Consider the following 26,995-nt stretch of genomic DNA (forward strand, 5'->3'; position numbering starts at 1 on the left):
TGATCATTTGTTGAAATCATTTATCCCATCAGATACGCTGAGCTAAGAATGGAGCCCTTAACATTTCATGGGCTAGCATTAGTAATAAAATAGATATCAATGATCAAACTTCCTATATTATTTTCATTTCTTTTAACCTAGATACATATATACCACCCAAGACATTCAAGAACTACAAAACAACAATTCAACTACAATTATGTCAGGAAAATATCCAAATAAATAAACTTTTAATTATGATACAATACTTACTACAGTAAAAATTGGCAATTTTTCTTTTTCTCTTCAAAAGCAGAAGCACCAGTCTTACATATAACATACTGTTGGAATGATATCTTACATGGAATACAGCGGAATACAATGTGCAAACAGCATTTTCATACAGAATGTAATATCTGTCTAGTTTATACACTGAAATCGCCTCAAATGGAAACAAGTTCATGCTGAATTAAAAATGTAGACTTGGAAAACCAAAGTCAAACCAAAACATGAAGTGCTGCTGGAATAGGTACATTAAAAACAATGAGAAGCCAAAAGAGAATTAGTGCTCAGGTTGTCCCATCCTAAAGTAAACAGTTCATCTTTTTGCTAGGAAGTAAAGTGATGCTCTGAGATTTCAGACCTCTTCGAGATGCCGGTATCGTGTGAATGATGGAGAAACCAAGTCAGAGACAGGACTTCTAAAAACTTCTGGTTTTGGGTAACACCGCAATTATCGTGGGTGGGCTGTGAAAAGAGATGAAGTCCAATGGAGGGAATAGACCTCAGCGTCAACATCATGTAACTTCTGCAAAGGCCGTGATGTGGTTCTATGGGTTAAAGAAGAAACAAAGAGATAAACCCCAGAAACCCCACAGGCAGGCAGCAGTTGCCATTGTGACAATCCTTTTGCCCCTTTAGGGACAGCTTTATGCTTCAGAACTATTGCAGGAGGATGGAAATCAAACTGGTTCTCACTGCATGCTCTCACTCCCACTGCAGCTCTTCGTTAACTGTCGACAGGCCGGCCAGGGAAGTGTGCTCAACAAAGTCATCGGGTGCAATGGTTCTACAGGATATTAGTTTTAGATGGCTTTCTTTTTAAATTAAGCAACAATATGAATAACAGAGTTGGCTGCACGTGTACTGCTACCTTAGTCATCATTTATAGCAAAATCCCTAGAATTTAAAATGACAGGTTCTGACAGATTATAATATTCTATTCCAGTATTAATAAAATCACAGCATCCCAGACTGGTTTGGGTTGGAAGAGACCTTAAGATCATTCACTTCCAACCCCTGCCACTGGCAGGGACACCTCACACTAGAGCAGGTTGCTCCAAGCCCCTGTGTCCAACCTGGCCTTGAACACTGCCAGGGATGGGGCAGCCACAGCTTCTCTGGGCACCCTGTGCCAGCGCCTCAGCACCCTCACAGGGAAGAGCTTCTGCCTTAGATCTAACCTGAACTGCCCCTGGTTTGTGTGAACCCATCACCCCTTGTCCTGTTTCATTCAGCCATTGAGGACTCACACTCAAAATTTCTATTTCAGAATCACTACAGTGTCCTCTTCCTTTGCAACATTATTCTCTGCTCTTTCCCTCAACTGGGCAATTCTTATGAACACAAAGAATGTGTAATACACTACGAGCACCTACACAGTAAAGCTGCAGCATCCTGTGCTATTTGCCATGCTCTAACCTAAGCAAGTGCCTCTGCAAACATGTGGTAGGTGAAGACTCAACTGTCCAGTGACGTGCAGGATCCATAGGAACTGGATGTTCCCGTTAGGCACACGGTGACCTTGACTGCCACCATCTTTGATTAAACATGCAATGCATGAAAGGAATCAAGGGAATCTTGATGTTAAGCCATATGTTTGTTTCCCAGCACAAAAGCACACAGAGGGAAATAACACCATGCAAAGCACTCATTTCTGTCATCACCTCCCCTCCTGGAGCAGACCAAAGTCAGAAAAGAGGAAGTGAAGGTGAAGAGGAGGGGGGATGTAGATAACCCAGCGGGAGTGGGAAAGATCTCCCTTCTTTTGCTTAAGGGCAGTTGTTCAATGTCCTTCAGAAAATCCCTTATCACACCCCATAGAAGATGCCGGGGAGAAGCAGCAGCCACCACACACGTTTCTATTTCTCAGTTCTTCTTTAACCTGTCTGGATTATCTTCTGTCACCTTTCCTAAGAGAACACCACTAAACAGCAAACATCTCTGTACATTCTTCTCCAAATGAATCTCTAAATGAATCCTTATGATTAAACCACGGCTAGCAGACTCGTCAAAAAGCATCAGAAAAAAGACTTTCAGTTCAAATGGCTGCAGTGGTGACAAATGCCATTGTTTCCAGGTTTTGATTCTGCAGAAGGAAAGCAAAATCAGATTTCCTAATTAGAAACCAAACCATTCACATTCCAAAGCATTTTAGCTGGCTGGCCATCTTCCCCTTTCAGTACAGGGAAGACGACACATTGGGTCAACCTCAATGACTCCAGAGTGCCTCTGAGGCTATTAGGATGTTTTCTTCATAGCATTTACTTTATTTTCCTCCTTATTTAGACCTGAAAATCCTCCTGTCAGCTTAAACCAGCATCAGTCTAAAAGTACTCACTCTGCTGATAAGTAAGATGGTTTACAAATGAGGAACTGGAGGAATAAAAAGTCCTCCTTATTTATTCGAGCCAATTCTTGCATGCCCTGCTGCATGTTCTTTAAGCAACACACATTTGTCTGTGATGCAGTGAACCAAATGTTCCTTCATGTAGCATTAATGCAGGACTAAATAACTATTACTTAGGAAAGGAGAATGTGGCTCATACTCCTGCCAGCTATATTTCCAAAATATGGAAGGACATGCAGAGCATGGGCTATAACACCACAATAAACCTCAAGAAACCCTCAGGAAGAGCTGCTTAAGCTGCCGCTCATGGAACTATTAATTTGGACCCTTGTGAGCACTTGTCAATTCATTTCCAATGGACTCAGCAGGGCAATGCATAAGTAGGTCAGAATTAATCAGTTGCTAATGGCAAGAATCACTGTTACAGAGTCATGCAACTGTCTGAAAATGGTGCTTTTTTGCAGATGTTATCTCCAGCAAAACTACAACTAAGCTTCGCTGAGACTCTTTACAGGCAAAACCCCAAACTAACAGCATCCCCCTTGAGTAACAACTGCATTTCACCTCTCTTACTATGCTCTTTTGCTTCTGCTCTAGATTTACTGTGGCAAAGTTCAGTGTGAGAGAGGAATCAGCATCAGCAGATTCACACAGATGCAGGGGGCAAGCAACAAACCCCATGCACAAGACCTCAGCTGCTGCAACTCCATCAAAAATGATTTTCCCTATAGTAGTCGAAAGAATTGGGATGTGCTGAGGATCTGCTCAATGGCAGCAGTTTCCAGGCACGCCAGCTTTTATAATGAATAATATAAGAAATAATATAGCAAATGGACAGGATCAGCTTGGAGTCAGCATCACGCGAACAAAACATGCTTCAAAGCCATGCTCTCACATCACCACCATTAAAAAGGAAAGCTAAAGGCTAAGCCTTCAGTGCAGGCTTCTTGGGGGGTAATGATCCAGACCTGTGTATCTTCTGGTAAGATCTTAAATGCTAATTTATCATAGGACAATAATCATGTTATACAATTCTCTGCGTCAACAAAGTATATCTGATGCTTTTAGTGGACAAATCACGTTTTTAGGGAAGAGAATGAGTTCAAGGGGAATTCCCCATTTAAAAGGTGGCAGACCTGCACTGAATGCTGCCCCACACTGCATCTGCCTCTGCTTCAATGCCACACACACACACTCATACGTTCATTGCCTTATATGAAGATGTTCAAAACGGTCCATTCCTGATATCCAGGAGAAGAACCTAAGAATGCGTGCTTTGAGGGGATTTCGTTGCAAAGGATCTTCTTGATTGTTACTAATGCCTTGATTCTGTAACACCTACAACATGTACATTTGAGGATGTCACACTGAATATATCGTTCCATTCTCCGTGTTTTATTTCATTTGAACATTAGATGTGGTGAGCACAGTTTGCATTCAAACAGAAGTAATTCTTGTACAATCCCATAGAAGCAGATTTAAGCAGAAGGGCAGGACATGAATGCAATTTCAAATGCTTGACGTCAAAACAAAATTGCTTATGGTCTTTTCTGAGCTGCCTCTCCTGGGCATGTGTTTCTGTGTGTGAAACCATCATAGAATCATAGAATAGTTAGGGTTGGAAAGGACCTTAAGATCATCCAGTTCCAACCCCCCAGCCATGGGCTGTGTTGTATCTCCTTAAACAGACTTATTCTCAAGAAAGAACCATTATGACAACAGAAAACCTGCTTATATACTAATGTAAGCACACAGATGCTAGTCAAGCAGTCCTGAGGATACACGTACACGTACTATACCACTGCATGGATACCTGTATACACACAACAGTATTTAGATGCTTCTCAACTATTTTGAAGCAACAGAAACAGACACAACCCTTCTCCCCCATTTGCCCACAGTATGAAGAGCTAAAACATCTTTCGTGTTTTGCTTTTAGGCTGTGAGCTCAGTGAGAGCCCCAGGGACCAGACCGGACTGAAGAGGTCCCACTGTGTGTACACACGTGCATGTACCAGTGAAAGACTTAGTACCAAACTGGTTAAGACCAAGGAAAAAGCAGGTAACACTGAGCTTTAAGTTAAAAATACCCTTTTCTGACACTGTGATGAAATTGTTCTGTGTCTCGTGCACAATTGAGATGGAGTAAATAGAAAAAACATTGCACCTTAAAAATAGAAGGGTAAAGCTTCACCAGTCATAAATGATTACCAGAATCCATTGCAATATCTATACTTTCTATTGTTAAAATGTTTTTATCACCACCACTGCCGTTGGCACATGCACAATAAAACAAGAATTATAGTGTCCAACTCAACAAGCCAACCCTGACAGTCACTAGCAATTGCTATGATAGGCAATAAGAATATTGTGTGAATAAGCATCGTTCCAGATGCTTATCACCATCACAACTTGGAAATGGTTGAGAGAGACATGGAGGAAGACACAGAGAGAGCACCTAAACTGTCTTCTGCTTCTAGTTCGCAGTGGTGCTGGAGTCAGCGCTATAGGTGCAGTGTAAGACACCTCATTGTAACAGGGAACAGTGACTGTGTTTGGGACTGTGGTTTGGGCATTGCTGAGAGAAGCAGCACTTAGAAGGAATGCCAAGCAGAGACTCTGGGGATAAATGCAGCTTAGCTGTCAAACAGAACACTGCAAAGAACCCACTGCGCAAGTAAGTAATACTGAGCAGCTACAGAAAGCACTGACGATCAGACACAGTAGTGTGTCATCATCCCGCAGGAGAACCACAGTGCCTCTCCTAACCCAACACTTCCTAACCCAACCTCTTACCTCAGTATTCTACCTACTGCCTCAACCGCTCCTAAACAGCTCCATGTTCCCTTTGTATTTGATTTTTTCAAAGCTAGAGTATTTAGAAACAAAAAACCCCAAAGGCTAAGAGATTCAGCAGCTACGACAAGATGTGCATGAGCCCTCTGTCAGCCCTGGCCAATTTCAAGTGACGTCAGTATGAACTAATGTCAGTCTGCCCTGGAACAAAACCCAGAAAAAATAGGTTACGACTGCACTGGATGAAGCTGAACTTTCAGCTCTTCCAGGAACCACCCAGAATATCCCTATTTCCCAGTAACTCTTGCAAAAGAACAGGAGTCTCTGATCTTGATAGCAAGGCAGCAAGAGCGCCTCTGCCCCATAGGACAGCACCAGCTAACTGAAACACAAGTTGACTTGTAAGAGATTAAGAAGGTTAGAGGAGAAAGAGGAGCAGATGGGTGAGTGATGAGGCTGCTTGGCTTTCATTCTTTTCATTAATTCTGAATACGTCTGCCTTGCTGAGCCAGCTCTGGCAAGGGTTCTTCAAGGAGACACTCTGCAACTGTGGCTTGAGTGCATGAGAAGCGGGTACCCATGCAGAACAGCTTCATCATCTGCAGGCACCACAATTAAAGACAAGTGTCATGGAAACAGTGATCTACCCATGTCATCAACCAGCAGCAGCTCAATTCAGAATATTACAAGTACACTTATTCCTATTTCAGTGCACTTCAAATGGAGCTCTTGACCTCCACCAGAACTCAGACAGTGGTGGCACGGTCAGCATGACAAGCATGCCAATAGCATTCATTATCCAGCAGGGAAAAGCACTGGAATAGCAAGTATCAGATCTGGGAACACAACAATAAGGTGCTTCTAGTTCTGTGTGATGCACCATGTGCTTATATTCATTTACAGGTGAACTCACAATAAAATTGCAATGAGCGAGGTCCCATCTGGTAGGAACATAGAATCATAGAATAGTTAGGGTTGGAAAGGACCTTGAGATCATCTAGTTCCAACCCCCCATCTAATGAAGTTATTCTTTAAAGCAGCATCTTTGACTTGCTTTCTCCCAGATGCCCATATGGTTATTAAATACCAATAAGAGTTGTATTGCCTCATGCTAGCACTGCTTTGCACATGATAACTTCCGTCAGTCTGCATCTGTGCTACTCTTAGTAGCTAATTTCTGACAGAAAGCTGCCTTTGATACTGGCACAGGAACTTGCAGGCTGAGAATAAGGAAAAACAAGAGTTTCAGTAAGCCAAATGAAAATGTATGTGCATTCACAACATGGAACTGGAACAGCCCTAACTGAAATGTAGTGCAAAGCAACTTGCACATGGCTGAAGTTGGTGAAGGCAAGTAGCACATGAATTATTTAGCACCCTTCTCTCTCCAGAGGAGAAAAAACGATGTAAAAAAAGAAGGAAGCTAAAAAAGTAAAGACCAAGTTAATAACTCTTGTAGTGATGGTAGTTAATGGAGACGGCTCCATTTAGACCTCAGTTCTACATAAGTGTTATTCTTAGTGCCTTTTATTTAACAGGGTCTGGCATCTATCTAAAACTTTAGAAGCAGCACTGGGGGAAAAGGAAACATTCCACAAAGCCTCAACACCCAAAACACTCACATCAAGTAACCTTTTCATCAATTAGGCGCTGATTTCCAAGAGTGGAACCAGCAGGAAGCATTTTCCGACAACCAGCAAAGTCTCCACGTTATCAGCTTCCCATCTCACCCTCTCTATTTGGAAAGAAGAAAGGCTTTGTAATATGGAAAAAAGATGAAGCCCTACACTGAGATCTCACCAAGTGTAACACCCTGATGATAGCCCCCACTTTAATTCTACACAGAAAAGTTCCACGGCAGCCAACACCTACCCTCTGCTGTCACAGGAATATGGGTTTGGAAGGAAAGAAGCTCATTCACATAATGGATTTCCTGGGCAGTTCACAAATCACAGAATCCCAGCCTGGTTTGGGTCGGAAAGGACCTTAAAGCTCATCCAGTTCCAACCCCTGCCACGGGCAGGGACACCTCACACGAGAGCAGGTTGCTCCAAGCCCCTGTGTCCAACCTGGCCTTGAACACTGCCAGGGATGGGGCAGCCACAGCTGCTCTGGGCACCCTGTGCCAGCGCCTCAGCACCCTCACAGGGAAGAGCTTCTGCCTTAGATCTAACCTGAACTGCCCCTGGTTCAGTGGGAACCCATCACCCCTTGTCCTATCGCTGCAGTCCCTGATGCAGAGTCCCTCCCCAGCATCCTTGGAGCCCCCTTCAGACACTGGAAGCTGCTCTGAGGTCTCCACGCAGCTTCTCTTCCCCAGCCTGAACAGCCATCATCCTCAAGCAGAGCAAGCACTATTCCTGCCACCACCTTCCCACACTACACCATGGCTTTCCTCACTACACCTCAATCTTGCCTAGGCAAAGGCTCAGGAAAAGATCTTGCTCATCATGAGCAAAACCACATCGAATTAGGTAGAAATACTAAGTTAATGTGAGATCTATATCCCTATCCCCTAAAAAAAAGACAATTAAACAGCAAGGGAACTTACATCTATTACCTCTGCTGGCTTTTGAGCCTCAGAAACGGCTGCTATTGCAGGACAGCCTAGCATGTAAATAAGACATGCTCTTCTTAATGCGGTATGTCCTAGGCCAACTGACAGCTTGTTTTGTTTTGACATGTTACAGAAAGCTTACTGAATGGGTGATTTGGAAGGTACACATTCATGTTCTAAATGCTTGTTCAAGCAAATGAGACTCTGACCTCCTTATGACAAGGTATCAGCAGAAGGAGCTTAGACACATCTGGTTCAAAAAGCACATTAGATCATTTGGCAAAGAAACCTTCTTTCCCTTCAAGGAAAGGGAAAAGAAACTCAGAGCTAGCAGCCCTGCTTACTGAAGGGCAACTTCCACCACTTCCAGTGACTAAGACAGAACGGAAATGGTTCAAAGAAAGATTTATTCATATTAAATATTTTGATTCATATTAAACATATGTTTAATACGAATAAAATATTAGGAGTAACTTGGATTGGAAAGAATGCCGCCGAAACATACTTTCGGTGCCCAACCCAGTGTAGAATTGTTTACTGTCTTCAAACATGGGCACAACAGAAGAGATTGTAAGAAATAATGACAAATACAGTCATTAGAAAATGGAGAATTGCTTTCAAGCGTTGTGTTAGTAGTTCAAACACTCCTCTAGCAAAAATGCCTAAAATGTTTTATTCGGTTATGCTATTTCAATGCTTGCTGGTTCATGAAATTGTTCAGACAATCTTACCTAACACTTGCATAGTACACCACCATAGAATCATGGTAAGGTTGGGGTTGGAAAGGACCTTAAGATCATCCATTTCCACCTCCTGCCACAGGCAGGGACACCTCACACTAAACCATGGCACCCAAGCCCCTGTGTCCAACCTGGCCTTGAACACTGCCAGGGATGGGGCAGCCACAGCTTCTCTGGGCACCCTGTGCCAGCGCCTCAGCACCCTCACAGGGAAGAGCTTCTGCCTTAGATCTAACCTGAACTGCCCCTGGTTCAGTGGGAACCCATCACCCCTTGTCCTATCGCTGCAGTCCCTGATGCAGAGTCCCTCTCCAGCATCCTTGCAGCCCCCTTCAGACACTGGAAGCTGCTCTGAGGTTTCCACGCAGCTTCTCTTCCCCAGCCTGAACAGCCATCATCCTCAAGCAGAGCAAGCACTATTCCTGCCACCACCTTCCCACACTACACCATGGCTTTCCTCACTACACCTCAATCTTGCCTAGGCAAAGGCTCAGGAAAAGATCTTGCTCATCAAGAGCAAAAGCGCATTGAATTAGGTAGAAATACTAAGTTAATGTGAGGTCTATATCCCAACCCCCTAAAAAAAAGACAATTAAACAGCAAGGGAACTTACATCTATTACCTCTGCTGGCTTTTGAGCCCCTGCCCCTGTTTCAGTTTGCACCCATCACCCCTTGTCCTATCACTAACATCTTTAAAAAACACACACTTTTATTACAGGAAAGCAGATTCTTAACACATCACAATACTCATGCAAAAAGTCTCAGCGTACCCAGGAGGCTACCACTAACACGTCCTAGTCCAAAATCCCATTTGCCTTGGCTGGAGACCATGGCTTCTGTGCAGTCACTGTATGCTCCATGTTACTCCCTATTATTATCACTCTCAAGTATTATTCACTACATTGCCCTGCTAGAGCAGATGGCAGATCCCCCACATTTCAAGGTGGCTGCCCTGTCCTGAGGCCAGCATGAGAAAAGCCCCACAGCCCCATAGGTCCCTGCACAACCCTGAGGACATACCCCAAAGAAACACGATAAACGCCACTCATACCTGAACCGCACAACCCCTTGGGCTCAGGGGTTCAATTTTCCTTCTAAGCATTCCAAGCTCTGCGGACTTTCAGTCAAAGCATTAACCAGACTTAACTGAGGAACACAAGGAAACAGGGCCTCAGATCTATTAAGCCTGACTCCACCAACTTCGCAGTGGCTATAGCAGCAAACTGGACTGGTATGCAGTGATTGTTCTTGGAGGTGACACGAAAAGCCCCCAGAGGAGTGTCTCTGAATTAATTTTTCCCTTCGTCCTCCCTCATGGCCACGGCCCCTTACTTGAACTCTGAAGAACTCTCTTGTCAAGATAGTTTGGGGCCATCCTTCCAGGAAAGCTACATTTCATATCATTGTTTTTAAGTAAGTCAGACATTACCTTTTCTAAAGGGCTTTCTACTCGGGGTATGCTGATCATGGGCATCTGGGCCAGATTATCCATATGAGAATGTTCATGTTCTGGCTGACGTCCTCTGAAGTTATTTACCACACAAACAACCTAGAAGGGATTAGAAGATAAATAGAATAGCCAAGGAACAACTCATTTCTTAAAGCTTTGATCCTGACAGCCGTAACTAAGCAGAACTGACACCAGCTTTCGTCACAGTAGAAACACAGAAATGGGAAGTTCATGGTTTACAGAAAATCCCGAATTAACATTTCAAGACAAAAGATTTCCAACCAATTCAGTGTTACGTGCATCATCTGAGAACCAAAAAACCATCTTATCTAAAAGCAAATCCATTACCAAAGCTGAATAATAGCAATTACGAGCAATATCATGAATAGATGTCCAGAGCCTGTGCAGAAGAATATGAACCTACATTCCTATGAAGGGCCAAGTACCATCTAAGTTTTGACCAACAAAGACCTTCCCAAATTGAGAGTGAGAAAAGGAGAATGAGAAGACAAAGACCATCCCCAAGTTTGAGCTAAGCTGTAAACCCCCTTAGGGCAGCTGTGCCTCTCACACAGGGATATGAGAATGGGATCTAGACCAGTTTGTTAGGGTTGCCATTAATTCAGACACTCATCTAAGCAGCAACGTTTGCACATTCGGTTTTCCTCAAAACTCAATTAAATTGGATGTTACTAAGGGGTTGATGCAATATACATCAGAGACTGTGAGGAAATACTCTGGGGCAGACTTCTAGGTTCTTTTCTGACTTTAGGGGCACAAACAGAATGGGAAAACTTCAAAATGAACAACCAAATATAACTCCTGGATACCTTCAATGGAAGGGAACGTCTGGAAGTGCGAGTAGATCTCCTTTAAAGGATACCTAAAGCTGCCCTCACATCTCTTAGAGGAGCTGAGCTAACACCCACCTCAGCCATCCTGGTGAGAGTTCTCAGCCAAGCCAAGCCTTCAGATCCAAGATCTTAAGATCAAGACCTTGAGATCCCAAGAGTCAAGCTCAAAGGTGTTTTCATGGGGAAAAATCAAAGGTGTATTTATGACTATTCCAAGCTGCCAGGCAGACAAACCTGCAGGCAGGGAACAGCAGTGACTATTCTGTGCAGTAGCCTTGCAGTGATGTTATCGGGGAAGATCATTTATAGATTAGCAGCAGCTTTCTGACACAGATCCTAGTCATTGGGAATTGTGACTAACCATCTGCTTTTGGAACACGGTTCCAGAACAGGAAAAGGCTAAACAAGGCTTTTTCTGATACAAAATAACATAAAAGGTCAATGTAAATCTGAATTAGCATGAAAGAAATTCAACAGGGTTACTTTAAAACCAGAAAAGAAATGTTAATCTTATTGCTAGAATTGCCTATCTTATATCCAGTGCAGAGACCTTCACTGATCGCTTATTCCCTGCTCAGTGTAGGTATCATTGTACTTCATACTTCATACATGAAATCATAACTAGAGGTTCTTCTGGAGGATCTGCAGTTTCTTAAAGTGGAGCCTGATGGAAATGCTACAATCCGGTTTGTAAGGAAGTGAACAAAAAGATCATTGGATCAGTCCTTTCTTCACATTCCCAAGCTGGTGCAAATATAACTGAGGAAACTGGTAAGTCATTACAAATGAGAACCAGAAAACTCTCTTCTGTCAAGGCCCCCAGTTTTAAGAGATACAAAGCTACGCGCTGATTGCTTTCACACAGAAGTGACACAGACACACACTTACCAAAAATACTGCTATAGATATTCCGATAACAAATCCTGCTATTACATCTGACCAGTGATTTCGATACTCTGCTACTCTGTTGATTCCAGTAAGGAAAGCCATGCACATCAAGCCCAAACACAGAACAGGTTTTGCAAGCCTTGTTCCTCTGGCTTTTACTGTGTTGGTGATATACATCTGAAAATTAGAAAGGAAGACATTACAAAGCCTGATCGATAGCTCCCACTAAGCGGTGAATAAAAGCTCTATATTTTGTCTGAATACACTATTTGTATTTACCTTGTCTTTTGGTAAAGAAACAAGAAATCAAGTGCTAACATCATCACACCCTTTCCCGACGGATATAGAACAAGAATTAGACCGTAACAGCAAAATTACACTTCATGTGAACCTAAAAAGCCCCCAAAAGAACAGGCAAACGAGTCAATCCTAAGCTATTATGCCCAATCTCTGTATTTATTTATGAAGAGAGGTAAAGAGACTCATTTTTCATGGCACAGTGTTGACAATAATAGCAAACCATCCTTACCCTGAAAGGGCCTTGTTATCATTAGGAAATGCCTTTCTTGTTCATACACAACTTCTCCAAGTGATTAACTAGAGATTTGTCAAAGAGCAGTGAAAATGGAGCTAAATGCCAGCATCTGCTCATATAAATAACATGTAATAGCGCTGAACCAATGGAGCCCTGTGCTTCACAGATGGTGACCGAGGATGTTTAGTACCAATCCCTCCCGGCACACAACCCAATCTAAAGGCAGAAACTTTTATGCATCAAACTGAGAAATCAATGTGCCCTGCCTGCACTCTTAACTCTCCCTGCGCAGTACTACTGAATTAAAAGCACTGCCTGACGACAGAGCAGCTCTTCTGCCCTAAGGGTGCATTAGTGACTACTAGCCAGCACTTTCCAAGCTCTGATGGGCCAATGGAAGAAATCACAGAATCCCAGCCTGGTTTGGGTTGGAAAGGATTAAGATCATCCAGCTCCAACCCCTGCCACGGGCACGGACACCTCACACTAGAGCAGCTTGCTCCAAGCCCCTGTGTCCAACCTGGCCTTGAACACTGCCAGGGATGGGGCAGCCACAGCTTCTCTGGGCACCCTGTGCCAGCGCCTCAGCACCCTCATGGGGAAGAGCTTCTGCCTTAGATCTAACCTGAACTGCCCCTGGTTCAGTGGGAACCCATCACCCCTTGTCCTATCGCTACAGTCCCTGATGCAGAGTCCCTCTCCAGCATCCTTGTAGCCTCCTTCAGACACTGGAAGCTGCTCTGAGGTCTTCACGCAGCTTCTCTTCTCCAGGCTGAACATGCATGAAAACCAAATCTTTAATTTCCATTTTCTTCAATCTTGGCATTAGGACTGCTTGAAAGTTGCCCCCTTTGATGAATTACACTTTAACTAAAAGGTTTTTTAAGGGAAAAAAAGATTTTTCTGCAATTAGACCCCTGAAATCCCTAAAACCGTCACAGAGTTGAAGTTTTTAGATCGAAGAATGTAAATATTTTCTCTGGAGTTTCACTGGATACTCCCAAGTGTGGAATGCTGAGCCTTTGAACTGCAAAGGGAAACAGATACAGATGAATCTGCAATGAAGAACCAGTACCTTTTGGGCCAACAAACGGGCAATGCTTTCTTTTTCTGTACTGTCTGAAGCGCAGCTGCATTTCCTGGGTAATCAGTTATGAAGTGCTGCCATAATCCAGTCAAGAAGAAGTTTGGGAAGCATGGTTACAGTTATCATAAACTAAGTGAAGGAGGTAGGAGGCTGTCTGAAAGGAACAACATCTGACAGCAATTTTTGTTCAGAAGCTCCATGTTTTAGAGGACAAATCAACGCTTAAGCTTGAAATCACAGCTTTACGCTATAACCACCCACTACTGCAATGCAAACATCTTCGGTGCACCTTATGTGATGGTCAGCAAACTTAGCAGCAAGCTTTCAACTAATGCAGACAGAGCAAAGCTGGGGCTGGGGGTGAGTTTTGGGGTGCATGTCCAAGCCATAGCTCCTCTGTTCTTCCTAGAGCATTTCAGAAGCAGTGTTTCTCCATTCACTGACTACCCTTTTATCTTAGCTCCTCGTATTTTCTCAGGCTCTCTTCAGTAAGTTACTCTTATCACATGTAACGCTGGTAAAGAGAACTGCAGATGGTTTTCTACACGGTATAGGCAGAGCAGGGAACACCAAGTTACTCAGCAACCCTCTACTTTAGTGAGTCTCCTTGTATCCCTGGATACTACCACCATTATTCACATTCACACGACCTCCTAGAACATCTGATGCTAGGGAAAATAGTCTAATACCCTGAATATGCAGCAAGATCACCCAATTTCAAATCCAGTTTGGGTGAAGCTGACACTTAAGTGGCCTCAGAGATGTATTTCAGTGATCTCTAACACCTGCTCATCACCCAAGAAGATGATCTCCGTTCTCATGAAGTCAAACCAGATGTGTGCGAAGCACAGATTCTGCAGTAATCCAGCCAAACAGCAGCAGTCAGCATTCAAAGCTAACCTGGAAAGTGCTCTGCAGAAAATCCTCGCTATCTTTTTACTGTCAAGCACGTCTCTCAAATGCCTACTCAGAGCACTGGATGCGCAGAAACAACAGCAGGCTTAGGCTCGCCTCATATGAGTAGTGAAGACCTCCATTTGCTGAGTCCCTTCCTATATGGGCAGTCAAGAGAGTCATGCCCAGCCCATGACTGAAAATAACCTGGGAGTTCTGTCAGCACAGGTAACGTTTCTTCTGTAGAAACACAGAATGGTTTGGGTTGAAAGGACCTTAAAGCTCCTCCAGCTCCAACCCCTGCCATGGGCAGGGACACCTCACACTAGAGCAGGTTGCTCCAAGCCCCTGTGTCCAACCTGGCCTTGAACACTGCCATGGATGGGGCAGCCACAGCTTCTCTGGGCACCCTGTGCCAGCGCCTAAGCACCCTCACAGGGAAGAGCTTCTGCCTTAGATCTAACGTGAACTGCCCCTGGTTCAGTTCTTTTCTTCAAAGAACAGACAGCACTGACGGTAATAATAGTATTAAATTAAAATACTATTAAAGAATCAATAGAAACAGGGTAAACTTTTCCTGAAAGTGAAAATTCTGTACATTTGCAAAACTCCACACAGCAAATGCAGACTCGTTCAAGGCAGGATTCACAGACTTCCATTCTTAAACTTCACCCCTTGCAGCTCTAGTACAACACATTAACACTGTCAATTCATTCAAAGATCTGATTTGCACTAAGAATAAAATATAAGTAAGCAGTCATTTGCTTCTTGATGCTGGAAGGAAAGCTGTAAACCAGCACAATCAGTAACTGACAGCAAAGGAACATCTTGAAAGATGACAGTATTTTTCCTCTCTTACTTTTCATAAATCTTAAATGCAGTATCAACAAAAGAAAATAGCTCAGTGATTTAAAACATGAGTGAGAAGGAATGGCAAGTCCATCGTTACAAGTCCATCCTTACAAATCCATCTCCGTTCCTTTTAACAACAGAAACTGGGAGAGGAAGAATCTTAATCAAAGAAATTGTAGAAATTAGCCAATAGCAAGACCAACAGCAGAGATTTTGCAAGTAAAGTCAAGGATCGATACAGTAGTTGGAATTGATTTTGCAGTCTGCACATCGACCTGCAACATCAGGTCAGTGGTGGAGCTTCTCTTGAAGAACTTCTGCTATTGCTTTCCCTTCTTCCTGAAATAAGATTTTAGTATGAATAGATATAAAAGGTGATACCAGCAAGTAGACAGTGGCAGAGAGCCATGTAAGGAGGTGGATGTCATTTGATCATTCTATAGAGTCAGAGTCAGAATGGTTAGGGTTGGAAAGACCTTAAGATCAGCTATATACCAGTATTTACTGGCTTTTCAGGAAAACACAAACATTTGTCCTTCAACCCTGAAGATGCTGGAAGCGAAATCTTCAGAGAACCTCATAAATTGAAAGAAGAACTTTACTTGAAGTGGGTTTGAAAATATGTATTTGAAAGAGTCAGAATCACCAGCAGCACCCCAAAGATGAAGCTACTTTAACTTGAGGCTGCCGACATGACTGTCTCAGGTCACAATTTAAGGAATAATCATAGTGTTGGAACTTAGCTTGTAGGGGCAAAGCCTCCCAAAGCATCATGTTGCAAGTCTGACTCACACGAAGTATGTCCTAAACCTAGTGCAACCAAAATCATTCCAAAACCTGTTAAGAGGAGAACAGGATGTGTATGTCAAGTATGCTCACCAACACAAATGCCTGTGCCCACAAACACACAGGTAAAAGGTCCCAGAGCCCTGTTCTAGTTACAAGCAGCGCTAGTTGTCAGGCTGGCTGCACCAGCCAGGAAGGAGGTCAGTTTTCCTAGCTGATTCCATCAGCCTCGAGCCCAGGGATGCGGGTAGGAAGATCCCCTCTGTGCTTGCTATTTCAGTCGTCCCTGAAGCAGATGGTCTGGGGGACTGTCAAAGAGACAGACCAGTCCATCAGTGGGCAGAGAACAGTGACTCATGAAGCCACAAGCGGGAAGAGGAAGGAATCACGGTCCAGGCACTTATCCCAGGCAGCGCTACAAATATAAGGTCTGTCATGCTTTGTTTTGCTTTTATGATGTGCTTTCAACATCAGGGTTGGCAAAGGGAAAAGAAAGCTCTCGAAATGCTGGACCTTACTATAAAGTTTCCCACTAGGAGTTCCCCACAGCTGTAACTCTAAACAACTGGAGAAGGAAAGAGGCATCCTTCAATGTACCAGGACTGTAAGATAACATCCAAATACTAATTAAAGCTAGTTCAGTCTCCAGAGGTCATTATCTTGAGCAGCTGAATTGTAATGAAGAATTGACTGAAAGGGAATACCTCGAGGTCTTTAGATAAATCCCTGGATCACATTGTAATGTTAGTTTACTATCCAGCCTGCAAGCAACTAATACATCCAATATATGAAGCCTATGATATATGCTGTACAAGCCGTGTCGAGGGACACTTGCATTTGCTGTGGCAGACACTGCAAAGAAATTCCCCGTTCCTAACACTACCCCTGAGAAGCAGCCAAGAGAATCCGTTAATTCTTCAATATCCTAACAGGAAAATGGATGACAAAGCTGACTCTACAATAAGGTGCCTCTGCTACTCCTTTTCCTCCCAAACACTTCCTAAAGCCTATCAAAGAAAGGCCTGTCATGCCTCTCCACCAGTTGCCCAAACAGGCGCTTCAAGGTGAAGGAGGGGTGAGACAAGGCTGGATGAAGGAGTGACAGGGAGCAGAATGCCACCACGCTGCCAGCACTGTGACCCACACTGCCTTGCTGTCTTTTCCCAGTGACCTATAAACACAGTAAACAGCAAAGATGATAGAGCAGAACGCCAGGAGCTAGAACCTTGCAGGAAAGATGATCACAGCCCCAACAAGAGCTCTGCAGCGAGGAAAACGTCAGCTTCACCTGCTAGCCCTGCCTGAGGCTGCAGCTGAAGAAAGGGTTCACATTTACAAAGCCACATAAGCAGGCTACAGAGCTAAGGGCTATGTCAGTTGTGAAGACATTAAACCTACTCCTCTGCCATTATGAATCCAAAGCAGGAGTGAAATGTAGGCAGTAGCGCTGAGTTCAAACATCAGCCTACAGAGGTAGGCTGCCAACTGCTCTTGTCCATTGCAATAAGAATAAAACAACAAAAGAGCAAGATTTTATGGAATGAATTGAGATTTGTCTTAAACCCCAAGTAGCAATCCCCTAGGTCTGCAGCACCAAAGGGCTGCTGTTAGTCACAAGTCTTGTATTTCCATCCATGGGAACAGACTGACTAAATCTTCATATATCACTTTAGAAATCCTACTAAAAAAGAAGACTCATGACTTCTCATTTCTATGTCTCAGTCGTGGAAAAAACCCAAGTATGTGCATACTTGGCTGCTTCAGAAGAGACCTCTAATTGTCCAGGCTGTGTCCGCTTACGTCTATCGAAGTGTGGCTTATCCAGTTATATTCTATGTCATAAACTTGCAGTATTTGCCTTAATACCTATGCTAGCAGATGTTGTTCCAGCTGAGAAAGGGTGAACTGCAATGCTGATAGGAAATGAAAGCAGATGCACTCAAGTTATTAACCCAAGCCAAGCCCAACAGAGCAAACAGAAGACCTAAGATGGGTTGGGCAGCCACCTAAGGAGAAATCCAAGTAGCAGCCAGCCCGGTTGGACATTTTGGGATAGATCTACAACGTTTTGAAGACTGTGGTACCCTGTGAAAAACAATCCTGAAAGCCTGAAGACGGCAGGAAATACATCCTTAAAAGCTTCTGTGTTTGGAGCAGGGTAGAGAAGACACTTCACGAGAGTGCTGCCATTCAGCACTTCCATTGCTAAGTCTTTCTTGATAGGTACTGAGGGAAAGTAAAGGAGGCAAAAAAAGAGAGATCTAAATATTAGCAATACAACTGTTGGCAAAAGGCTGTACTTTGAGCAAGAGAGGAATTCAGAGTTACCATAGCAGCCACCCACTCTTGAAAGGAGGGAGGGGGAAAAAGAGGAAGACTCAAGAACTTAGATGAAAAAAAGAAAGGAGCTTATTGTTAACAAGACAATGCGCACAGATGCCAGGAGATAAGGACCTGGCTGCACTTAGATGGAATGAGATAGGGGAATTAGTAGATAAAGTATAGGCTTTGCTTCTAAATGGGTTGATGGGTGAAATCACACAAGTCTGACATTGTTTACTCCCAGCAAGGATCAGCTTGTTGCCTGTTTACGGCTCTAAGCTGGTGTTTTGTGCACAGCTGGCTGAAACACCCAGGGAGGATTTGGGAACGATCCCTCCCTCTCTTCCAAGCGTTTCTGCTAGCCAAAAAGAACATGCATTTTGTACCAGAGATTCTACGCTCATGAAATCCCAGCTAATGTGTGACCGTGCTCTCAGTAACTGTTGTAGCACGGCTCACACAATGACCAGGGTACTCTTTAAACCTTCTAGTCGAGACAACAGTGATGAGGAAACTGTTATTCAGGGCCAACTACCCTGATAAAATGACAGTGTAAGGACATGACCCCAAACACGGAATTTCCTCCCCTGATTTTTAGCTGCAACGACGCAAGAGGATTAAAAATCTTAAGGACTGCCAATATTGCATCCAGGATCTCCTCTTGCAGGCTACAAACCAGCTAATACATGATAGCAATTCACTTTATTAAGCAGCACGTAAGAATTCAGAAGTCCTGAGGGCAGTTTCCAGTGCTTTAGTTAAATGATGACAGTGTTGTGTATCCATAAAGTCATGAAACAGTTCTAATGCTTGATGCTGCTAACTACAATGACTACAGACAGCGTAAGGTTTGCATACTCTCGCTCATGTCAAAATCCATTGATATTATAGGCATTGATTACCATTGTCAGACATTAGCCTTTACTACTGTCTACTTCTTATTTTTAAGATGCATTAATACTCTTTTCCTTCCTGCTTTGCAGTGGCTGAACAGTTGGTTTCCTTTGGTTACTATGATTCATGGCAACAGTGGAAATCCAACTTTACAGATGGATGAGAAAAATAGGAGCAATTAAAATGAAGAATGCTGGATATTGTCTAAAATAGCTTGTGCCAAATTTAGAGGTGTGTTTCAGTGAAGCAAAGCCTTGGATATCTCCCCAAATAAAGACAATACTATGAGGAGTCTTACACTTGCCTCAAATTAGAATAGAAGTTTACTGCTCATCCCTTATTTGCAGATAACACTTGCCTGTACTAAGATCCACATCTCTTAAATAGACATTGCTCACAAGGAACCTTTGGTAAATGTTACTGTCAGTACTGCAGATTTGAAGCAAGTGGTTCTAGAACCATATTCAGAAGTTCACGGAGTTGGCAGACTGTGGATGGGGTTGGCATCTTTGCCATGTTGCCAAGGATCAGTTTCCCAATCGATCAGGAATTAAAAGTCAGCTCATTAAATATATGCTCAAAAGCAACACATATGTATCTATATGCATATACATATGCACACATACACATATAGAATCATAGAATGGCTTGGGTTGGAAAGGACCTCAAAGCTCATCCAGTTCCAACCCCTGCCATGGGCAGGGACACCTTCCACTAGAGCAGCTTGCTCCAAGCCCCTGTGTCCAACCTTTCAAACCTAACAAGGAACCAGTCTGTCTCTTCCCACCCTGCCAAGAGTGCAAGCAATAAAAAGTTCTTCTTGTGATTTCCTACAAAACCTTGACCTCTCTATCTCCTGCTCTATATTTCCTCCTATTACTCTTCATTGCGTCCCCGCACTTGGATATCTCAAAAACAGAGAACTGTATTTGGAACAATCAGAGGTAGAAACACACACTTTAGAAACTTGGATCTTGCTTGTGGTTATGTTTGGGGTAATTTTCTGGTCATGTATTTTCTGGTTTGAAATCCTGACTTGCCTGCCAGGCTAAAGAATTCATACACGTTGGGTTAATAAAAAGGCAGTATTTCAAAACTAATTACTTCCAAGTTTTGCTGCTTTTAGCATCTGGCCAAAGGGCACTAAAGATCCCAAAGCTGGTACGAAGCTATATGGAGGATGACTAAACAGGAGCATGAGTTAACATTTAAATTCTTCAACCCAATTTGAAGAGCAATTAGCCTTCCTGTCCTGCCCAGAGATTATATCTATTTAAAGGCAACGACTACTGCAGTAATCCAGAATAACATACACAGTTTATGTTCTGGTTTACATTAAAACCAGCTGGTTGGAGATGGCATCAGTATTGTTCTGGTGGCTCAGATTCTGTGTTGCAATAGAACGGCATGCTGTTTGTGGTGACCTTTCTGCTCATCATGCAATGACTTGTACAATCCCGTTCAGCATCTTTGTCAGTGACATGGACAGTGGGATTGAGGTGCCCTCAGCAAGTCTGTGATGGCACTGAGCTGTGTGGTGCGGTCGACACGCTGGAGGGAAGGGATGGGATCTAGAGGGACCTGGACACGTTGGAGAGGTGGCCAATGCCAACCTCATGGAGTTCAACCAAGCCAAGAGCAAGGGCCTGCACCTGGATCAGGGCAATCCCAGGCACAGCTACAGGTTGGGCAGAGAAGAGATTCAGAGCAGCCCTGCAGAGAAGGACTTGGGGGTGCTGGTGGATGAGAAACTGAACAGTAGCTGGCTTCAGTGTGCGCTTGAGCCCAGGAAGCCCCCATGTGCTGGGCTGCATCAACAGGAGAGTGAGCAGCAGTCGAGAGAGGTGATCCTGCCCCTCTGCTCTGCTCTTGTGAGACCCCACTTGCAGCACTGTGTGCAGTGCTGGTGTCCTCAGCATGAAAAGGACATGGAGCTGTTGGAGCGATTCCAGAGGAGGCCACGAGGATGAGCAGGGGCTGGAGCAGCTCCTGTATGGAGACAGGCTGAGAACATTGGGGCTGTTCAGCCTGGAGAAGAGAAGCTGTGTGGAGACCTCAGAGCAGCTTCCAGTGTCTGAAGGGGGCTCCAAGGATGCTGGAGAGGGACTCTTCATCACGGACTGCAGCGATAGGACAAGGGGTGATGGGTTCACACTGAACCAGGGGCAGTTCAGGTTAGATCTAAGGCAGAAGCTCTTCCCTGTGAGGGTGCTGAGGCGCTGGCACAGGGTGCCCAGAGAAGCTGTGGCTGCCCCATCCCTGGCAGTGTTCAAGGCCAGGTTGGACACAGGGGCTTGGAGCAACCTGCTCTAGTGTGAGGTGTCCCTACCCAGGGGAACTGGATGATCTTCAAGTCCTTTCCAACCCAAACCAGTCCATGATTCTAAGAACTGAGTGAGAGGGTAAGCCTGGCCACAGAGGCACGCGCTGTCTCATTTCCCACTGCCACTATTAGGGCAGCCCTCAGCCCATCCAAAGGGCTACAATGAGACACACAGGTCAGGGAATAGACTCCCACAGGCATGTGCTGTTTACTGAAGAACAAGTCGTGTTTCTGCCTAAGACTAGAATGACATGCACTCCCAACTGAGCCAGGCACAGAGTTACTTCTGTGGGATTCATTAGTCACTCTGCCTCCCCACACTTCTCAGTAGCTTCTAAACCACCTCTAATACCATGTAGTAAACACCTTTTATCCCATCCCTGCTCATCTCTCCTTGTATCAGAGAGAAGGAAGAAGAGCTGTATTGTCTTGTAGCCCACCTCATTGCAGAATAAGAGCCAAATGGACTTCGCATGAGCACAGAGGTACCTGCAAATACCAGTTCTGGTATGCAGAGACATACACAGACCTGGGGAAACCTGCAGAGATCAGACACTTACATACACCCACTCCTCTGCTTTACCCCACCAAAGAACGTGCAATCCTACTAATCTGCACTGGGTTAAAACATGGAGAGGAACAACTACCAGTCACAAGCAATACCTTACCCTTATTCTTTACTACCCAACAAATCTGGTTACCCTAATCCCTCACTCCTTTTGGGCAACGAGCCCTCTTTCAGCATTGCCTTAGCTTTCAAGGCTCACAGAACCACTCCGCGTGTGATGGTCAGAATGAAGCCCAACGAATCAAATTCTCCAAGGCCTCACAGTAACTCATGGAAGGTTTGCACACATAAAATCAGCCAACAGTTGTCGCATCTTCTCCCCATTCCTCCCTCCTCCCCTCACACCGTTTGCTCCCAACAAATACAGTGATATTAAATAAGTACAATATACTTACAGCCAGATACATAGCTGCATATACGCTTAGTGCTGCTTCTTTGGATGGGAATGTCTTTCTGGCTTTCATGATAAGGTCTGGATTTCCAGTACAGGCATGTACGCTACTGATGAACTGTGTATACTGTTTACATCCAAGTGCTGTATAGTTGGGTTTACAAAGTGCAAGAAAATGGGGTGCAAGATTCCCTGTTACTACTTGTCCAGCATTTACAAAGATGTCCGTAGCAAACAGTCCAAATGCGTAAATTCCTAAGGAGGGAAACAAAGAGTTACATTTAGTGACAATTTCACTCCAGGGCAACATGTTATAGGATTTAGCATAGTAAATACCAGCTCCTTCTATTTAAGAACATGAAAAACCCTCACAGGTACCATACGCTAAAGATCCCGGCTCATGTTGGAAATGTACCTTCAACAACACTGCATGTACCTACACACCTGATGTCTCTGCACTCTTCAGAGGAGCATGCTCAGCTCTTGTACAAGCAGCCTGCTTCCCCAAGTCCCATAGGCACAAATCTCCCTTGTTCAGGACAGCTAGCTATGCTGGTATCTATGACCCATGTTCACTAAACAGGAGCAACAGAGGCAAATTCTTCATCCTATAAATCTGCTGGAGAACCAAGGAAGCCAGGCCGTGATGGAGAAGTAACCTGAAAAGTCACAACACAGACTGGGCATCATTTTCTCTTCCCCTGCAGCTGTAAAGAAGCTGGAGTACTGAATAATTTAATACTGCCATGCACGAGTTGTCTTCATCTTGCCTGCTACTGGGTACATCTCTATGCAGAGCATATTAATCACAAGATCAACACAGTGAGCTAAAGATCTATATATCGGAGGAGCTATTTATGCTAAAGAGGGTTTGTTTCCTGAGACCTATCAGCAAGACATTAAACACATGTACTCATTCATTAGAATGGAAACGCATGTATCTGATCACTTAAAAGAAAACAGATGAGGTCCCTTCCTATTCTTTTGGAAGCAGAAAACGAGCTCTGGAAGGAAATGCAAACAGCACCCTGACTGGGAGGCAAAGCCAGCAGCTCCGTGTTCAAATCCCACCTGAGCTACAGATTTCCTCATGGATTTCCATGGGCAAATCACTTTACCTATCCCATACTTCAACTCACTGTGAGTTCTGGCCATTCCCAACTACATGGGGCACCATGAGGGCTCTTCCAAGAGGTACACCACAGCAGACAGGATCCCACAGAAACATGCATGTTTCTACAGGCCAGTTGTTTCCTTCAGTAAAGCTACAGGACTGTGGGTGAGCTCTGGGATCCTGGCTGGTCAGCAGCATCACACTGACATTCATTCACTCTGAGCTGCTTGACACTGGTGAGCAGTGGATTGTGCCTGGCCAAGTGGCTGCACAGAAGGACCCTTTCAGCAAGCCCGGAGGGTGTGCACTGCCCCACCATAGGTGGCCACATCCATCACTTGATGTGAGCGCAATGGGTGGTGATGCCTCATCTCGTACAACAGTGCTTTCTTTAACTTCCGCGAGCAAGGAGAACCCACCAAATGGGAAGGAAACGCGGGCACTGATTGCACACAGAACAAATGGGGCAGGATCATCACCCCCCATCTCCTCTGGACCTAGGCAAGACAGTCTGATTCTTAATGACTTCTAGCAGTCCAGCAAGCAATGGGGCTCTCAAAGGCAGGCCCAGCTGTTAAACAAACACTGCAAATACAGGCACAGCTGCACATCCCCTCCTTCCCCCTGCGACTGGGGCACGCAGGAGGATTAGCTGCCCCAAGGCTTCCTTCCTCCAGCTGCTTCGCTTAGATACAACCATCAGCAAACATCAGTGAGCCCTGCTATGGCAGCCCTGCACGTACTGAAAAGCAGCATCTGGGAATATTCAACAGCCATTTGGAGCAGCGGTACTTCTCCCTCTGAACACATTTACAATGAACTAAGTTGAAAGGATGACATACCTACTAAGGTCAATGGGAAAGTCACAGCCAACTTCAGTGGAGCACAGATTTTGTTCAGTTTTCTACTAGGGACTGTAAAATAATCTCTAGGGTCAGCAAGTACCTAAACCGTGCTTCAAACATCCCCATGTCTTCAACTTTGGCTGCCATGTGTGTGCATAACCGAAAGAAAACTATCAACTATAACTATGGCACAAGGATATCTCCTTTCTCCAGGCCTGCTGGTTGTTCTTTCTCCTTGTGATCCCAATTTCTTCTCTTTCTACTGCTGCTTCTGCAACTGGTCTTTATCCCAACTTCCAAGAAGCTTCAGTTGCTACCCAAAAGGAGAGAACTCGCTGCACCTGAGTTAAGACTACACATGAAATGGTGTGTGGCTATGTGAATATCCTCCATGGGTCAAAATTAAGACACAATCGATCACTGTCAGCATTCAGAAACGGAAAGCATTAGTTTTGCTCATACCAAGGAATCTGATGGTCCTGCGCACCAGTGGATTTATATAACAACAGTCTCCAGTTAATATTGTTTTCTCTTGGTTTTCAAAATCCTTTGTGGCTAACTGTAGACAAAACACTGCAGTTTCTCCAACGATAATCTTAGGGAAGGAGAAAAAAGGGGAGAGAAATGGTACATCAGGTTACAGCAAGTCAAACATACTGGCATTACAGAGATAGCTATTGCATCTTACAGAAACAAGACCAAAGCAGCACAAAAAGAGAACATAAGTGAACCAAATGTTAATCTTCTTATGAGGGAAACATGCATTATGGCTTTACTTTATTTGCATTAGAAGAGAATAAACTTCTATAACCGGGACTCGGAATTAACATAAATGAGCTTCCAGAATGGGGGGAAAGCGAAAGAAATCTGTTGGTTCAACAGCACCAGATCGCACAACACACGAGATGTGGACCAAAGCGAAGGCCTCATCCTGGGAAATGCTGAACGTTTCAGTCCCCACATGGCTTTCACTGACACCCAGCACTTCACAGGGCTCTGAATTCTGAACCATGGGGTCTACGGGGGCAAATCACAACAGAGTTCCTGTTCACATCGGAGGACTGATTTGCCAGGAGGTGTTTAACAGGGTTTGATGCAGATTTTGCCAGCTCAGTTTATCAGGTCTGGCTTTAGCTTTGCTCCTCACGCTTGAGCAAAGCGTCACCACTGATATTTTAACGTTAAGCATGGCCTGTTTGACGCTCACGACACCAAAATGAATAAAGTTCTCTATGGATCGTTCACATTCCGGTTGGCAAAAAAGAAAAGAAATGAATGGAAAAGTGCAGAATTTGAATGTAAAATATCCCCTCTAAGATGTGCAAGGAAACATGATGTTTAATTTACTTACGATAGTTATGGTATTGAGATTTATTAGCCAAAGCCAAGCCTTAAGCATGGATCTACCTAAACCCATGACACTGAAAGCTTTACAGTAGGTAGGATTAAAAGGAGCAGAAGGGTCATACTGACCACTGTATTCCAACTCTGATTCACTGTGGGACTTAAAAGGCAAGGCTCTTCCAGTAACCAGTAAAGCTTATTGCTAGGTACATCGCACTGTGATAAACAGGAATGAAGACCAGCAGACTGAAAGTCTTCATATTATACATACTATACAAGAAATAATGCCATCAAATTTGATTCAGCGCCTAGGTTTTCCTAACCCTTTGACCTAGCAGGAAATGAGAAACCTTTGCATAGATGACAATAGGTCTGAACAGTTCTACACACAGCATTGGTTACAAAAACAAAACCCCAACAAAACCCCCAAAACCAAGATGCAGAACAACTACGGGAGATGGCTCATAAGCACAAATTGTTGTCAACAGGAAGAATATGATTAATGGCCCTACTTATTTGTAGATCTACACAGATGACTTTGGGCTAAATCGTGACACACAGAGGAAGAAGGTGCTTCTTACACATAACAAGGCACAAATAACAAAAATCACTGTGGTGTGAAGCATGTGCAAAGCAAAAGCCAGTTTGTTACAGAACCAGTCATCATCCATTACTTCAGACTGGCTTTAGATCCTAGTGGCAATTTTAAATGAAAAACGAATGTCAATACCTGAAGTAACAACTATCCTCCTCCTATTTTAGTACAAGCAAATTTTCAGCATACTGAAGTACATTCCTTCATCTATAATCAGCAAATGATGGGTACATGTATGAAACATAACCTTGAAATCACGGTCATCATTCCGACTCTGATAAGGAAAATTCAGCCCAATGATCCCTTCAGCTTTCATAAAAACAAACGAACACAAGCCCAGTTCCAGTAAGATTCATATAGGTGAGAACTGAAATACTACTATTTCCACTGGAGTCATAGGAACTCCCTCCTTTCCTCTGGAACAATGAACCATCAAGGATCTGTGATACACAGTGCTCAACCTAGGCAAGAACACCAAGAGCAAGTGTGCCAGCAAGCTCAGCTCTCCAGCTCTGAGCAGAGTCCGGATCTGCTGATCTAGGAATACAGG

General features: G+C 44.0%; 1 protein-coding gene across 1 annotated transcript in view; it reads right to left on the reverse strand.

Moving 5' to 3' along the window:
* Positions 1–776: 776 nt before the first annotated feature.
* PLPPR5 (phospholipid phosphatase related 5) overlaps positions 777–26,995 on the reverse strand; it is a gene marked incomplete at both ends in the record, with an annotated part of 50,603 nt that continues 24,384 nt past the window's right edge. The window contains 5 exons of the mRNA XM_080623322.1: positions 777–809; positions 10,133–10,252; positions 11,896–12,072; positions 22,552–22,802; positions 24,969–25,101. Coding sequence (XP_080479448.1) covers positions 777–809; positions 10,133–10,252; positions 11,896–12,072; positions 22,552–22,802; positions 24,969–25,101 — 714 coding nt within the window. The remainder of the gene's footprint in view (positions 810–10,132; positions 10,253–11,895; positions 12,073–22,551; positions 22,803–24,968; positions 25,102–26,995) is intronic.

Source organism: Psittacula echo (assembly GCF_963264785.1).
Source record: "Psittacula echo genome assembly, chromosome: 7".
NCBI classification, from domain to species: Eukaryota; Metazoa; Chordata; class Aves; order Psittaciformes; family Psittacidae; genus Psittacula; species Psittacula echo.